Genomic DNA, 18,412 nt, shown 5'->3' on the forward strand with positions numbered 1-18,412 from the left:
AGGATCTCTTTGCAACAGTGAGATCACAATCCCTACTCGCTGCTCCTCATCTCCAGAAGAGTAAGGTCGAAGCTTAAAATATAACTTAAAAGCTTCTTTAAAGACAAAAAACTTGTATCTACCTCCTGAAAACCTGTTCGGGAGGGCAATTTTGGATTCAAGCTGGACCGGCCTACCCGCAAAGTCCCCAACATTAGGAGTCTGCGGCCGCTGCCATTGCTTCTGAACCTCTAATCGAAGGTCAGTCGCCTCCAGAGACAGCCTCTGGAGCTGCTCTGTCAGCACCGAAACGGGATCCATAAACCCAGAAACATCAACACAAAAAAAAACACACAAAAAAAAAACAAACGTCATTTTTTTTTATATACAGCTCGTGATAATGTCATGCTTGGTATGGGAAGGACCCAGCGTATGATGAGGGGAAAAGGAGGGGAAGCCCAGCAATTAGGGAAAGGGAGAGTGGAGACCCCTAGGTAGATCTAACAACACCCTGGCTTCCTTATCGGCCCTCAATAGTTTCCTCACCTATCACCGAGCACGATACCTTAGCACTGGCTGACCCTGGAGCTAGGCCCTAGATAGGGAGGGGGAGGGGTGAGCACTAGTCAGCCCCACTACAACTAAAGACAAACAAAGTAAACAGACAAGGGGATACACTTAGCTTTGAGAAGACACCAGAGCGATCACGACAACGATAACAAAGGAACTCCAAGAAGAAACTAGCCGACTGCTAGGACTCCGGGCCTGAACAGTGGAATATACTTCTATCACCAGCGATTCTCTAGAGAGACTGGGTGTTATTTAAAGGTCCAGCAAGGGTGTGATAATTAGCAGCAGAAAGTGGAGCTCACCGCTGGGTCCTAGAGTAGGAAGGATGGTGAAAGGATCAAGAAGGTATCTGCAAGGCCAAGCGCAGTGACCTTCTACAGCCGGATCCAGAATGACTGTCGGTCACACCAGACACACCTGTGACAGTGGGGCAGGCAGAAACCGGCCAGGGATCTGCCTCAGACTAGTAATCCAAAACTTATATTATCCGAACGACTTTTCAAAGTCTGTTTTCTCTAAAGCCTTGCAGCGGTTCAGAGTAAAACATACCTGGCTGCAATCACGTAGTTATTATCTAATGCATGCTGCCCGTGGTCCAGACAGCATGAATCTACTGACAGCTTTCCTTTAAACATACAGCTCTGGCAAAAATTAAGAGACCACTGAACAGTTTTCTATTGGAAAGCATGGAAAGACTGGTGAAAAGAATGCCAAGACGAATGAAAGCTGTGATTAAAAATCATGGTTATTCCACCAAATATTGATTTCACAGTTAAAACGAGTAATTTGAGGTCTAAAAGCACTGTTTCTTTTTCTGTATTTTGACGCTTTATCATTTTCTGCAAATAAATTCAACATTCTTAGCTTTGAATTTCGGATACGTGTTGTCAGTAGTTTATAGACTAAAACAACAATGTACATTTTACTAAAAAATATACCTAGAAAGAGAAAAATCAGAGAAACTGAAAATTTTGCAGTGGTCTCTTAATTTTTGCCAGAGCTGTACATTTCCACTTTAGTAGCCACTCAATGGAAAATGCAGTAAAATATTCTGGTCAAACGTATAAATTGCCAACTATGTAAAACATGAAAGGTCTTTTAGAGTTGGATCACTTCTCCCTTCAATGGCTTATCCCGCCAATAAAATGTATTACTTATTCACAGGCTAAGTGAATAATGTATGAATAATGTATGAGTGGTTGAACGCATGCATGACCACTGCTACATACATGTTTGAAGGTCTATAGAAGCATTAGTGCGCATGCATAACCACTGTGCCCATAAACAGTGAATAGAGCGGTAGTCATTCATGCGCATAACCATTCTATTAACATAAAGGAAACTGCTATGCTAGGTGGGAATTTCATTTCAACTGTCCGACTCCCTCTAGCCTGTGGATAGGTGTTAAAGGGAACCTGTCAGCATGTTTTTACTATCTATTATCAGCATAATATAGTGCAAGAGTCCCTGATTCCAGCTATGTGTCACTTACTAGGCTGTGTGTTGTAGTTTCAATACAATCAGTGTTTTATCAGCAGGAGATTATCACTGCATGACTAGGTCTAACAGGCAGGCCAGTCAGGCTAATCTGTGTAGCCCTGCCTCCACCACTGATTGGCAGCTTGCTGATAATATATACAGGAAGCTGCCAATCAGGGGTGTGGGCGGGGTTATACACAGATGAGCATTCTGACCATTGCTACATCTACAGCAGAGAAAACAGGGATTCTATCAAAACTGCAGAAAGCAGCCCAGTAATTGATATATCACTGAAATTGGTCTCTCTGCCCCTATATTATACTGCTCTCAGTTTACATAGCAAAAACCTGTTGACAGATTCCCTATAAATGCTATTAGTGGGATAACCCCATAGAAACTCCCTCTAGTAGACGCATGGAGAAGAATCATCCTTTTGATGGACACCGACAAAAGAAGACCCCTGTGCAAAAAAAAAGTAGATGTGCCATTTAGTACAACAGCTTATTATCACGACCCCCTTTCTGTATCTGTGATCGAATCTGATTGGTGCTTTAGAGATAAAAGTGGCGCCCCTATGTGGCTGCACAGCTTGCACCAAAGATATATCCAACCCTATAACATATTCCCTATAAGCTGATCCATACAAAGTGCAAAACACGTCATTTTATTGCATGTGATGGTTTTGGAACCTAAAACGTAACGATTAACATTAACCTTACTATTTGATATATATATATAATAAATATTATATATTTGTGTCAGCTTCTGAGTTTCTGCGAGAGTTTCTGTTTTCATGATGAGGACCTGCCTTTAGGTACTGACCCCAATGCATGAACTCAATAAAAACGTAATTTGGCTCGGCAGCAGCTGGCGTTGCAGGCTTTAGGCGTGTTAAGGGTTAAGTTTGGAGTATTAGACTCACAAGATTGATGCATAGCCGTCTGGCAGTGCAGGGTTAAGCTCTGTGCATATTAGTGTTGTCTTCTCAGTCTCCAGGCAACGCTGACATTACTGGGGGACGTCAGATCCGGGAGAGACCAAGAGATATACTGAAAGACACCTGTGACAGTCAGAGACAAGGGGAACACTGAGACGACTACCTGGGAGAGCCTAAGAAATACTGCAGAGAGAGTGGGTGACGGACGGAGTCTATCCGAGAATATTACGTGCAAACTAGCCAGTTCCCCAAAATTCATCCAAGTGCTTTTATCAAATCATCGAAAAGGGTAAGAGACAATTAGTCCAATTAAGAGAGTAAAGAAGAGTACCCTAATAATATTGAAACATTGCCTAATTTTGGAAGTAGACCCATCTCATTTTAATTGAAAGCGAGAAAGAGACATTTCCGACATAAATGAGATATTTAATCAGAGACGGTAAGAAATAAGAATAATAGGAAATTAAGTCGTGGAATCCTCGGAAAAAGAGCTGACATCCAAGACTTCATCCGTCTACAAAGAGACTGCTGAGAACCAGTGTCCATAGAAAAGAGAGTGGCTGATAAAAGAATGACCAGTATAATATGACAGATGGAGAGAGACATCTGCCGTGTCTGAAATTCATCACCTGGATCGGAGAGGTATGGAATGACACCTGTTAGACTGTGAAAGAATGGCGAGAAGACAAAAAGGAGTCTGAGCCACTGAAAAGATGTGGGTTTTTTTCTGAAAGAGAGACCAGGTGAGTGCAATAGAGCTTGAAACGGGGCTGAATGGGATACCGAATTTGAAGCAGTACTCGTAAGGAAATGCAGAGGGGATATTAAAAAATAGACTTTCTGAAATTAGAACCACTACAGATGATAGAGCCAGAAATACTAGAAAAAGGGATATGCTGCTTGTGGGAAGAAGAAAGGTGCCCGGTATTCATTGTGGTTTGCAGAGAACAGGAGAGGGAAGAGGGCAACAGACCCAGAGAATCACCTTGAGAAATAGAGAAGGCGAGGAGGGGGAGGGAGGACACCGAAAGAAGCAGAAGCAGGGACTTAAAACACTGTGAACGACTGAGTGTTACAGGGGAGCTCGACTGCGAGAGAGAATCATGGAAACACTAGACCATGAGATGCCAAAGACCTTGATGCTGCAATTTTAAATTGTCGATGGGCAAAACGAGACTGAATCTTAGAAATCATTGCTGATTACATAGAGAGGACAAATTGGCTGAGCTCAAGAGAAAATTCAAGATTTTGTTTTTTTCTTCATCAGGTCCTGCTAAGAACACCGTACTGAAGGTCTGGCGTACAGAAGTGCCTCATGGGATCATTAAAGTTGCTCACATGTAGGATATTCTAACACTATCTTCAGCCACTGGGCAATGAATTCAGAGCCAGGTACTCTTCACCCCTCGCCAAGGGGCTCCATACACCAGTCTCTAACAGGGTCCATACATTCATCATCATCTGGCTCAATTTGCTCAGGGGACATCGGACGTGTCCTCTCCTCAAATGTCCGTAGGCTGCATGGAGCTCTGAACCGACTGTTAAGTGACCCTGAGCGGGAACAGCTTTTGCACTGTTTGAGACTTTACCACTCTCGGAGAAATGTGTTTGACCTGGTGAGGACATTGCGCCTTATATTGCGCCCTCAGGACCAGAGGCAACTTTTCCCTATGCTGCGTCTTGTTATCCCACGATCTGACCAATTACTATTTGACCAGTATACTTCAGAGGGGTTGTATATAAAGGATTTGACCCCTGGATCCTCTGGATTTAGTGGGATTTTAGGGGATGGGGTTTCAGGATTTAATGCCCCAATATCAGGCACAACTCTTGCTTTCACTTCACCATTGCCAGGCACAAACCCTTCCTTTAGTATCCCAACAACAGTAACTGCTCCTTCTTATAGCAATTCAAGACAAGGGACAACTCCTGGATTTAGCCCTTTAATACCAGGGACAGTTCCTGGATTTAGCCCTTCGGTACCAGGGACAGCTCCTGCCTTTAGCAATCAATCATTTAGTCCTAGTTTGGTATCTGGAGCTTCATATCCTGGAGCATCATCAGGGTTCAGCCAACAAGGCTCCACATCTGTTGACACCAAACCCGATGTTAGACAGGTTATACTTAAAAGAAGCAAAAACCAAGAGGGTCTTGGATTCAGTATTCGTGGTGGCGTGGAACATGGTATTGGTATTTATGTGTCGCTGGTTGAACCTGGTTCTTTGGCAGAAACAGAAGGACTGAAAATTGGGGACCAGATTATAAAAGCAAATGGGCGATCACTTGATAGAGTCACCCACAGTGAGGCGGTTAAGGTAAGTTACTTTTACCTATTTCTCTCACTTGTAGACCAAGTTGCCACGAGTCTATCAAGGTATCAACCCAAAAAAGTTCAATGGCTGAGTGGTGCCAGACTGTGACAGATTAATGTACAAGCTTCTTCTATGACGTCTATGTCAGAGGCATTACTCATCTATTTAATCCCCTTAGGCTCCTGCCTTCTGCTCCAGTGGTCTTCACTGGCCCTATAGCACTAACATTATGTCCATCATTGCAGCCAATAACTAGTCTCAGCTACTGTGTTGTACAAACCGTCATACCTGCTGAGACCAGAGATTGGCTGCAGTGGTCATGTAAATGATGGACATGACGTCAGTACTAGAAGACCAGCGGAGACCACCGGAGTGTTGGCATTGAAACTGCAGAAGTTTAAGAAGGTGATTAAAACTTATTTTGTTATGTAATACCGATTCCTGTCTTTAACCAATTAGAAAAAAAATAATATTAATAATAAAACTTCTGTAAGGGAATAAACTAGTCTATTTCTATTATACATTGTCTATTTGGTAAACTCTCTGTGTCCAAAAATACCTTATAGACATCCCTGAAATGTATTCCATTAATAACTGCATTTTAATGTGACAGCTGAGATGCAATTTGTTCCACAACATGACAAAACATTTGTAGATATAAATGTAAATTATACCTTTACAAGCCTGAGCATGTGTTGGTGTGCTTCACTTCGGAGTATGGTTGCTGTTTTTGTATCATTTATGCTGTTGTTGCATTTTTTGTCGGATTAGGTTTATCATAACTTAAAAAAAAGAATGACATTTTGGCAATTAATTATTGTACTTTCTGTGAAAAAGGATACATTATGATGTCCCAATTCTGAAAAGCAAGTGCACCTATTAAAAAAGCCCCTTGAAGGGAGAGTTGAGGGGTCAAAAAGGAGCACTTATAAAGCAAATGATGCATTCGATCCTCAGTCAGTCTATCAGTAAGTAAAAAATGAACACATATAATTTGCCTCTTTTGGCCACCGGTCAAAGCGCGCACTAGCTTTTAAAAATCATATATATATAAATAAAACAAAGAAAACTGGTTCACGACAATGTAACATAGAGGCACGGGCAAATATCTAAGGGCAGACAGGATGCAGTATAAGTTGAAGAGGAGGGAAGTCCTCAGTGTCCAGAATGCTGGGGATAAATAGTCCACAGTACAGGCTGATGCCGTAACTGGGGTATGAGGCAGTATAACTAGATCCTAAAGAAATTAATGATAATAATAATAATCTTTATTTATATAGCACCAACATATTCCGCAGCGCTTTACAATTCAGAGGTTCATATACAACAGTCATAAGTAACATAGTTAAAGATAATACAATAATTAAAGCAAAAATAGTGACCACCCTGCTCGTAAGAGCTTACAATCTACAATGAGGTGGGGGTGACACAAAGTACAGGAGCTTATTTACAATGATGGTTAGGGATATATAAGGGATAGATAAAGGCTGCATGAGCTCGTCACCAGCCAGTATCTGTAGTGCTTTTGGGTTCGGTGGAGACTTATGTTTGGAGAAATAAGGAATGGGCTATAAGAATATAAAAGGACTTCGATTAGGGAACGTGATAGGCCGCCCTAAATAGGTGTGTTTTTAGGAAGCGCCTAAAACTGTGTAAGTTGTGGTTCGTCCTAATTTTTTGGGGTAGAGCATTTCAAAGAATAGGTGCAGCTCGGGAGAAGTAATGAAGCCGGGAGTGGGAGGTACGGATTAGTGCGGATGTTAGTCGAAAGTGGCTTTCGGAGCGTAGAGAACGGGTAGGCCAATTAACAGAAATGAGGGAGGAGATGTAGGGGGGTGCCACACTGTGGAGAGTTTTGTGGGTGAAAACAAGCAATTTAAATTGGATCCTATAATTCATGGGCAGCCAGTGCAATGACTGGCACAGAGCGGAGGAGTCTGAGTAACGATTAGCCAAATAGATGACCCTGGATGCAGCATTAAGGATGGACTGGAGGGGGGAAAGTCGAGTGAGGGGGAGGCCAATTAATAGAGAGTTACAGTAGTCAAGGCAGGAGTGGATCAGGGTTTTTGTTGTTTCCAATGTGAGAAAGGGGTGGATTCTAGAGATGTTCTTCAGGTGCAAGCGACAAGAGCAGGCAAGAGATTGTATATGGAAGGTGAAGGAAAGATTGGTGTCAAACACAACGTCCACACAACACGCCTGCTGGCTCAGCGTTATTGTGGTGCCACACACGGAGAGGGAGATGTCAGATTTAGGGAGGTGAGTAGACGGTGGGAGCAGAAGAAGTTCAGTTTTGGAAAGGTTGAGTTTCAGATAGAGAGCGGACATGATGTTAGAAACTGCGGCCAGACAGTCACTGGTGTTCTGTAGTACAGTGGGGGTAAGGTCAGGGGATGAGGTGTATAATTGTGTGTCATCAGCATAAAAATGGTACTGAAAACCAAATTTGCTGAAGGTCTGTCCAATTGGGGCTGTGTAGAGAGAGAAGAGAAGAGGGCCAAGGACTGAACCCTGAGGAACCCCAAAAGTGAGAGGAAGGGGGGAAGAAGTGGAGCCAGCGAACAATACACTTAAAGAGCGGTTAGATAGGTAGGAGGAGAACCAGGAGAGAGCAGTGTCCTTTATGCAGATTGAGTGGAGCATAGAGAGTAGGAGGTGGTGGTCAACTGTGTCGAAAGCTGCAGAGAGGTCAAGAAGAATGAGCAGAGAGTAGTCACCATTACGTTTTGCTGTCAGAAGGTCATTGGTTACTTTGATGAGTGCAGTTTCTGTAGAATATAGGGGGCGGAAGCCGGACTGTGATGGGTCTAGAAGAGAGTGAGTGGAGAGGTAACTGGTAATGCGGGAGTAGACCAGGCGCTCCAAGAGTTTAGAGATGAAGGGAAGATTGGAGACTGATCTGTAGTAGTTTGTGCAGGAAGGGTCAAGAGAGGACTTTTTTAATAATGGAGTAATGATGGAGTGTTTGATGGAGGAGGGGAAGATACCAGAAGAGAGGGAGAGGATGAAGATTTTAGTTAGGTGAATAGTGATGACTGAAGAAAGAGACTGGAGTAGATGTGAGGGGATGGGGTCAGTGGTGCATGTAGTGGGATGAGAAGAAGAGAGGAGCCTGGAGACTTCTTCTTCTGTGACTGGGTCAAATGTGGAGAGTGATCCAGAGGGGATGTGGGGAGGGATGGGAGTCACGGCACTTGGTGGTGGGGAGCTAATTTCCTGACGGATGGTGTCTATTTTCTCTGTGAAGTAGGAGGCCAAGTCTTCAGCACAAATGTCCATAAAGGGGGCCTGGACTTTAGGACTGAGGAGGGAATGAGAGGTGTCAAAGAGTTTTTTGGGGTTGTTGGATAGTGAGGAGATCAGGGTGGTGAAATAGGTCAGTTTGGCAAGGTGAAGGGCAGAGTTATATGTTTTTAACATAAATTTATAGTGGATAAAGTTTTCTAATGTGCGAGTTTTCCTCCATAGGCGTTCGGCACTTCTAGAGCATCGCTGGAGAAATCGGGTTTGCGGTGTGAGCCAGGGCTGTTTTAATCTGTGTTTAGAGGTTCTGAGGGTGAGGGGTGCTACTTGGTCCAGCGTGCTTCTGAGAGTGTCATTGTAGTGGTTTACAGCCAGATTAGGACAGGAGATTGGAGACAGTGATGAGTGAAGGGAGTCTGTAGGAGTATGAGGGTTGATGGCTTGTAGATTTCTGAATGTGTGATAGGTAGTAGTGTGCTGGGGCGGGCGAGGATTGAGCGTGAAGGAGAGAATGTTATGATCAGAGAGGGGAGTACAGCTGATATTAATAAGGTTAGCGGGGTTTCGATGTGAGGTGGGAGAGGGGTTGAGGTTGGCAGAGGATGGACCGGGGTTAGGAGAGATATCCCCTGAAATGAGTAGTAGCAGTAAAAAGAGAAAGAGCAGATAGTTTTTTGGATTTGTGACGTGGTTTCTTGTGCAATACCTTTGGATAAGATAGAGTGAGATTTTTCAGGAAGTTCAAAAGAGCATGGGAGCTGTACATGGGAGAGGGAAGGAGTGAGGGGCAGATGTAGATGAGTGGTGATGGAGGGGGGATGGGGCAGTGAATGTGAATGAAAAAAGCACACAGGAATATGGATGCAGGAATAAAGTGCATAGCTGGAAGAGAGTACAAAGTGTGGGTTGCCTGACTCCTGCCCTGAATGACTGCCATTGAAATGACTGTCAGACACTTGTCGAATAGGACACTTTGCTGAAGAGGACACATGCATGCACCCCACACAACGTGCACCTCTTATGATGCATCTAGAATTATAGGAAGGACTATAGCATCAGGTGAGAGGGATTGTGGGAGCTGCTTGTGATTAAATTGACAGCTGCCCAGCTCACCAGGGGGGTGGAGAGCTGATCAAAGACACAAACCTAACACCTTATGCCTGACACAGTATATTACCTTCCATCAGATAGAGTTTACAGTGATGGAAGTACAGACATATATCAGTAAATATTGAATACAATGCAACAGATAACATAGCACAAATACAGCAAGCAGACACATTATACCATAAAATTTTTCAAGATGAGAATTCAGCAGATGACATAGATGATACAGTAAGCAGAGATGTAGATGATACAGTACGCAGAGATGTAGTACCATAAAATTTTTCAAGATGAGAATTCAGCAGATGACATAGATGATACAGTAAGCAGAGATGTAGTACCATAACATTTTTCAAGATGAGAATTCAGCAGATGACGTAGATGATACAGTAAGCAGAGATGTAGTACCTGTGTGAAGATAGAAGAGATGGATGGACGTTAGTCAGTTGCCATTGAAATGACAGTCAGACACTTGTCGAATAGGACCGAAATTGGCAAACAGCTAACATTTGGCAAGAACACCATTTTCATGATGCAACCTAAGGAAGAGAGCAGACAAAAGGGGGTGGGAGAAAGAAAAGGGATCCATGACGGACCTGACAACCATCCAAGAGATCACATGGTGGTCCATTTTGTTACAATGACACCAATTGTGATGAGGTAGACTGATATAAGGTGGCACTCCTAAGATCAAGTGCAAAGGAACATGGTGTTGTTGTAATTACCCATGGAGTGTGCGTATATAGATCAGGTTGGAGAAAATAACTAGTGAAACTAAGTGTTGGTTCAATCGATAAGCCCCTCCAGCTTTATAAAAGTGCCCATGGGTGGGTGGGGATCTGCGGATTACCATTGTACGTTTGCTGCACCCTGTAGTAAGTGGAGGGCGACAGACTTTTAGTTGGTGAACTGGACCATATTGAGCATTAAAACTAATGGTTCCTCCAGAATTGCCAGATCAGTCATTTTGTTAACGCCTTAAAGAGGACATGTCGCTTGCTCAAAAAAATTGAGTTAAATACCTTGTAAAAATCCCCGAGCTCCCATGATTCTGTTTCTTTTTTTCCATTTTGCTCTGCGTTGCTCCATTGCAGAGATATTCACATTTCTTTCTCCTGGAGCACACTATGTGAAATCTCCGCTTTACACTCCAACTGGGCGTTTCTTCACAGTCTTCATTCCCAAATTCTGCCAATCACATCTCAGCAGCTGATCTATCAGTCTCAGATGCTGATCTCTAATTGGTAGCATCGGAGAAGGAGGAGTGAAAGTGCACGCCTTCAGAGAAGACTGTGCAGATATGGCCAGTTAGACTGAAAAGTAGAAATTTCACATAGTGTGCTCTGGAAGAAACAAATGTGAATATCTCAGCAAAGGAAAGAGGCAGCACAAAAGGGAAAAGAGTGGCAGAATCAGGGGAGCTCATGTTTTTTTTATATTGTATTCTACTCAATTTTTTTAAGAAAGTGACAGGTCCTCTTTAATATCAACAGAGTCTACCGTATTTAACTACACTTGCCTCCAATTCATATAAAGAATGATAACATACTTGTTGGCAACATTAGTTATTGTAGTATGTGTAAGAAACAGATATATTGCAATGTAAAATGACAAGTATGCATTTATACAAAGACCTTCCATTTGCCCTGTGCATCCATATGTTCCTACAGAAGAAATCCCCTTATTGATGCTCATTTGACTTATTCTATTCCAGTACTTATTGCACTGGCTTTCTGGGAAGCCTGTGGTGCTTGTGCAAATGCACAGGAGCCAATCTGAACAAGCAAATTATTTGGTATACGGTGGGATTTTTGGCTTTGGTAAACTTTGAGTCAATGATCATAGCATTAGTGAATGTATAGATAAATAAAAAGTTAGGATCTATGCAAGTCGTGACTGACGCATTTTGAGACCACATGTGCATAGCAGCCTCTTAGTTATAGATGTGGTTCCTCAGGATTCTAGAAGTAGGTTTTCTAGTTTATGTTTTCTGAATATTACTAGTTTTGCTTGATGAATAGTTGTTGTTTGTGCCTGGTGACAACTAAGCAAACTCTTACCTGGAATATATTAGCACTAAAATATGTGTAGAGATGTTACAGGCTGTACGGTGTCTAGAAAATATTGAGCCAGTACCATGCATAGTAGCTACCACAAACCCACAGCCATATGTAAATGAGTCATTAGCTGATGTTGCTTAATGTATTAATTGTAACGACTTTACAGTGACTAGGATACATTAACATCCTAATAACATCGCAGTTAAGAAACAGCATTGTTTTTATGACTCGCCTTGTAGTGTTTTCTACCCCATTATCTTCAATGGTGAAAAACATGACTGGGGACACCATATGTTAAAACTACGATCACATTGTTATTGGGATAGTCGTTTCCCACAAAAGCATTTCCAGGAACATTTCTTTTAAAACAATTTGTTTAAAAAAACAGAGTTTTACTGAACCATCATTAGGACATGTGAACGTTCCCAAATGGGATGAAGTGCCAGTGAAATAGCAAATAAAGGAACATATGGACATTAAAGCAAACATCTCCAAATGTAAAACAGTTCCATAAAAGCCATAGTGACTATGGTCCAGACTAGTAAGCAACTTTGTAATGGATATTGCCTATGTATCAATGAGTGCAATTTTTTCAGGCCATAATGCTTAATTTATGTCTACGATGGGCCTTTGAGGGCTGGAAGCCAATGCTTGTGACTGCGATGATACTTAATATTAATGATATAGCGGTTTTATTTAGATATCATTATATAACATTATTTAGTATTATTATTTGAACACTGTTGGTAGCACTGTTAGATATGATCCAGAAGATTCACAGGACCCAAGTGCAGCAGTCACCTCAGTAGTTTATGGTGGCCAGACCACATCCCTACGAACACCATCCTACCTACGGGAATCCCCAGAGCCTCTTCTCATTTGTAGATCCGGTGTGACATGTGGATGACATCATGTGGAGACTACTAATCAGGAGAGGTGCCAGAGATTCCAGCAGATAGGAGGAGGTTCACATGGCTCCGGTCCGGTGGCCATGGACTACCAATGTGGCCGGCTGACCAGGGTCCTACAAATCTTTTTAATCACCTCTAAGCACTGTATAAAATTGTTATTTGGACAACTATATACTGTATGTGTTATATGACCTATGAATGGCACTGTAATTTGTGCACCACAGTGTACAATGTTTATAGCTAGACACTATATGGTATGGTCATTTGCACACTGACCACACCGGTGAGTGGGAGTCATCCAGTTGTTTAAAGGTTCCTATATTAGTTAAAGGTCCGCCAAAGCTGCTGATTTCAGTAGTACCATGATTGAGCCTCAAGTCTTCCCTGACAGATGATGTCTGGTGAGAAGGATTGAACTGTGTAAATGCCCAATCCTTTCGTGGTCACAGGAGATAAGCTGGCACCAAATGTGAACTTTATAGGGATGTTGCGAAAGACAGCTGTTGGCTGGCAGCTATCTAAGGAGAATGGACACCTTTGCATTGCAACTCAAAATATAGCTGGCCATGCAAATGAGAAATTAACTGTAGATCGTTGGCAGATCCTACTCATTGCAACATGATCTGCTGTTTATCTTGTATATGTAACCACCATAGATTCTCAGCAGAATTTTCTTAGGATAGGCCATCAGTGTTACTCATCTGTCCTGGCTTTGGCGCTGGGCCCTACTCCCCTCTCCTATGGCCACCTCCCTTTTCTGTGGTCCTCACTGGGTTTCTCATGTAGCCTAAAAAACTCCTGTGACATCATCACCTTAGGCCTTTTAGGTCGAATTAGGTGTGTGTGTGTCTGAGTATTAAGTAAGCTTTGTTCACAAGCTTCAGAACTTATCTCACCATCCATTTCTTTCAACTGACAATCATCTCTTCAGCAAACTCATGTTTGTTTCTCAATTACCTCCATATAGTTCCTGGCTTAGACATGCTGATTAACTTTTCTTTTCCTGAAAGCATACCAAAATCTTATCTGGTGCTGTTCACACTACAACTGCTATTGTAGCAGTGTATATCTGCTCTACAAGTAAGCATTCAGATTACCTGTTCATCACTGTTGCCTGTGGCTAACCATTTGTTTGCTGTTTAACCCTTCATCCACTGTAAGAAAAACAAACTCTTCACTGGTGTTGTTCACACTACAAATGTTGCTATAACAGAATGTGTTTTCTCTACAAGCTAGAATTCAGTTTGTCTGTTCATCATTGTTAATTATGTCCCTGCCAAATTCCAACAGTAAGCTGATAGCATACAACTCTTTTTAACCAATTGTTTGCTGTAAGTCCTGGACTGTCTATACATATACAGTTCCTGTGTATGTCTACACTCCTGGCTCTGTTTCTACTGATGTTTCCTGATAGTCTTGTCTAGAGTCTTGCTGATCCACTTGCCATCTGGAAAGTCCTTCTGCTGTGCCATTGCCTTTGGTCTGTGTTGCTCACCCTGACCTATGGGTTAGATAATCCACCTCACTAGGTAAACCCATAACAATCAATATAATATTGGCGTTGGTCCAACACTCAGCACTCCCAATCAGCTGTTGCAGCTCTCTTGAATAAGACCTGTTCTGCAGTACCAGGCAGTGGCCACTATGCAGTGGATAGAGCCACTGCGCATTGCAGCGACACTTTATGTTTATATCCGGCCACTGATAGAGCTTATAACAGCTGATCAGTGGGGGGTGCTGGGTTTTGGACCCCCACAGATCTGATAATGATAACCTATCTTTAGGATAGGTCATTAATATCTTATGACTGGACAACCCCTTTAATTGCAATATATTTCATATAAGATTTATCTGCTTTATTTGTTATAGAAGTGTACGGCGCCTTACTGCATGTCCGCATAGCTTTGCATATTTTTTTTTAAAAATCAAAAGATTTTTTTTTCTGCTTCCAGGACAGAATATCTCTTACATACAGGATTTGTAAGGAGCCACAGGAGGTTCTATGTCTTACCATAAGAACTCCTGCACACGGCTCTGTTGTAATGCATGAGAACTGAGATGACAAATAAAAATCTCACAGATCATCCAATACAGATCTGGAAAGCCTCAAAGATCACCCTCATATAAGAGGCTGAAATTTTTGTTAGGAAGTAATTCGGGATTTTTTTTACGTATTACACACACTTTTATCTCATGTCCCAGGATCCTTATTGTACTAGAAATAATACATTTAGCTTCTATAACTTTTACATGACAGCAGCAAATAGGGAAACACAATATTAATTAAAATATGTTCCATTAGTCCCAAAAAGTGCTTTATATCTGGGCAATAAGCCAAGAAATTTTAATAATCGCTGCTCTCCTACAACTTATCAAAGATAAGACATTTTAAAATTGACTGAACACCTAATTAAGGGCAGCACATTATAAAGCTTTGTACTAAAGCAGATGTTCATATTCCCGCACCCTCACCCTGCTGGTTTCCAATTTTATACTTTTTTTTTCAGGATGATTGAAATCATTTATGTCACTTCTTAATTATATTCATTAGTGTATGTTTGAATCCTTGTATTCATTAACTGAGGTGCTGAAAATATTAGAGTTCATTCCAAAGAAACTACTGCTACATAATGAAATCAAAAAGTCTCCATTTTTCACACCAGGGTGTATATATATCCATGGAGGCAGCCTCTGCCACTGCTATAGAAGGTGCCTAAAGAATGGGGGTTTCAACTCAAGCAGGATCCATCCTCAAGGGCTCCAGAACGAGCCATATTGTTTTCCTATTATTCTCTATGCTAAGAGTCCTTTCCGTCGACCAGAAAAACTGCCTGTAACGTGTGCCGTTCAATGATATTGGAAATCAATCGATGCACGTTTACTTTCATTTTGATGTAATAATGATTTGACAGGTTTAGTACAAGCGAACATTTGTGCAATCGTTTGTTCCCCTCTATTTATAATTGTCAGCAGCATGTCCCCTGTTTATACACATTAGAGACTGTCGGCAGAACCCAATATTGCTGGGTTCGATCTATGTTAGTCAATTGTACAGCCTCAACTCTCAAAAAGTTGTGTAAAATGCAAAGAAAACATGAAAGCAATGATTTAGAAATCTTGCATAGGTGTCACGATTCCTCCTGAGTGTCTGGACGCAGTGAATGACAGTGCTACCATCAAATCTAGGAATGGGCTGAGCTGTCAGTATGGTGATGGACAGCTCAGTTGTCCTATCGGATTCTGGGAAGCACTGAGCTGTCAGTGTCTGGAGTGACAGATTAGCCATCCAATCAGGACCAGGGTGTGCCAGGACTTTATCCATCTGTCTCTTGTCCAGAGTAATTACCTGGCTATTTAACCTGCTCTCTGCCTTTGATTGCTGCCATTTGTAGCTTTGATAATGAGGTGTGTGCTTGCTCTGTGTTCCTTGTCTGGTATTCTGATCTTTGCTGTTTGACCTAGGATTTGTTTTGACCATCCGTTTGCCTAGCCCTTTTGTTGTGTTGTGATACGTTCTTGGAATACTGACTTTGCACTGTTTCCAGAATACGCCTTAGTTTCACCCCTCTGTCTATGACGTATTCTCTTAGATTTTGACCTTGGACCTCTTGACCACCCAGCCTCACGGCTTATCCATCAGTAGTGACTATCATCACAATAGCCATATTTTATTCACTACAGACAAAATGAACTAGAAATTGATGGCAGCAAGACATCTCAAAAAAGTCAGGATAGAGCCGAGTATACCATTGTGTAGCATCTCCTCTTCTTTGTACAACAGCCTGTAAACGTCTGGGATTTGAGGAGACCAAATGCTGACGTTTTGGCAAAGGAATGTTCTTTCGTTCTTGTCTGACGTAGGATTCTCACTGCTCCACAGTCCGGGGTCATTGCCACATTTTTCGTTTCATAATGTGCCAAATGTTTTTTATTCATTGCCTGAACTCTTCTTCTGTCAAGCCATGCTGTTGAGATGGATGCAGTATGTGGTGTTAACCAGGGCCGGCTCCAGGTTTTTGTGGGCCCTGGGCGAAAGAGTCTCAGTGGGCCCCTTTAACACATACCATGATTCATGATGCACAGATACAGCAGAGAAATATATATATAGTACAATGCAAAGATTTCACTTCTTACATTACATAAGTGATATCTACTGTAAATTCCACAATAGCTCAGAAACCGGCGAATCGCTCCACACAGAATAGTGGCCCCCATATAAGGCTCCATACGGAATACTGGCCCCCATATAACGCTTCATACGGAATACTGGCCCCCATATAAGGCCCCATAAGGAATACTGGCCCCCATATAAGGCCCCATACGGAATACTGGCCCCCATATAAGGCTCCATGCGGAATACTGACCCCCATATAAGGTTCCATGCGGAATACTGACCCCCATATAAGGCTCCATGCGGAATACTGGCCCCCATATAAGGCTCCATGCGGAATACTGGCCCCCATATAAGGCTCCATACGGAATACTGGCCCCCATATAAGGCTCCATACGGAATACTGGCCCCCATATAAGGCTCCATACGGAATACTGGCCCCCATATAAGGCTCCATATGGAATACTGGCCCCCATATAAGGCTCCATATGGAATACTGGCCCCCATATAAGGCTCCATGCGGAATACTGGCCCCCATATAAGGCTCCATACGGAATACTGGCCCCCATACGGAATACTGGCCCCCATATAAGGCTCCATACGGAATACTGGCCCCCATATAAGGCTCCATACGGAATACTGGCCCCCATATAAGGCTCCATACGGAATACTGGCCCCCATATAAGGCTCCATACGGAATACTGGCCCCCATACGGAATACTGGCCCCCATATAACGCTCCATACAGGATACCGGTCCCCATATAATGCCCCATACAGGCTGTCCCCCCCTTATAATGCTCCATGCAGGCTGTTACCCCCCACATAATGCCCCATACTGTTACCCCCCACATAATGCCCCATACAGGCTGCCCCCCCCCTTTATAATGCCCCATGCAGGCTGTCACCCCTCCTCTTTATAATGCCCCATGCAGGATGTCACCCCTCCTCTTTATAATGCCCCATGCAGGATGACCCCCCCCCTCTTTATAATGCCCCATGCAGGCTGTTCCCCACCTTATAATGCCCCATGCAGGCTGTCACCTCTCCTCTTTATAATGCCCCATGCAGGATGTCCCCCCCTCTCTTTATAATGCCCCATGCAGGATGTCCCCCCCTCTCTTTACAATGCCCCATGCAGGATGTCCCCCCCTCTCTTTACAATGCCCCATGCAGGATGCCCCCCGCCCTTCTCTTTATACTGCCCCATGCCTCCATACATTAAAAAAAAAAAATCAAATACTCACCTCCCTTCTCCTCACCTGCTACCTGCTACCTGCTACCTGCTGCCTGCTGCCCGCTGCTCGGGTCCGATCTCCAGCGTTGTCGGCGTCTTCCCGCTCAGCGCTCCCTGTGACGGCTCAGGGGAGGGCGCGGTGTAAAGACGTCACCCCGCCCTCTGACCTGAGACGTCACAGGGAGCGCAGAGCAGGAAGACAGCGGATCTGCGGAGGCACGGGGAGAGGTAAGTATCCGCCTGCCGGGGCCCTGAGCAAGCGGCGGAGAAGGGCGGGCGCTGACACCGCTCTCCTCCGCCCATAGCCCAGCGGGGTGCGCGACCGCCAGTGGGCCCCTCTGCCTGCTCAGGGCCCCGGCATTTGCCCGGGTGCGCCGGGTGCGGACGCCGGCCCTGGTGTTAACATTGTCTTGCCTACCCTGTAATAGACGTTGTCGGAGCATATGCTGTTCTAAAACCTCTATATAA

The 18,412-nt window shown here is 43.3% G+C and overlaps 1 protein-coding gene across 1 annotated transcript in view; it reads left to right on the plus strand.

Moving 5' to 3' along the window:
- Positions 1-2,983: 2,983 nt before the first annotated feature.
- The window catches only part of WHRN (whirlin), a 240,484-nt gene continuing 225,055 nt past the window's right edge, over positions 2,984-18,412 (plus strand). Inside the window, exons 1-2 of the mRNA XM_073639868.1 lie at positions 2,984-3,708; positions 4,233-5,280. Coding sequence (XP_073495969.1) covers positions 4,342-5,280 — 939 coding nt within the window. The 5' untranslated portion in view covers positions 2,984-3,708; positions 4,233-4,341. The remainder of the gene's footprint in view (positions 3,709-4,232; positions 5,281-18,412) is intronic.

This window comes from Phyllobates terribilis, unplaced genomic scaffold, assembly GCF_046119375.1.
Source record: "Phyllobates terribilis strain yellow unplaced genomic scaffold, ASM4611937v1 Scaffold_7__3_contigs__length_470593459, whole genome shotgun sequence".
Lineage (NCBI taxonomy): Eukaryota > Metazoa > Chordata > Amphibia > Anura > Dendrobatidae > Phyllobates > Phyllobates terribilis.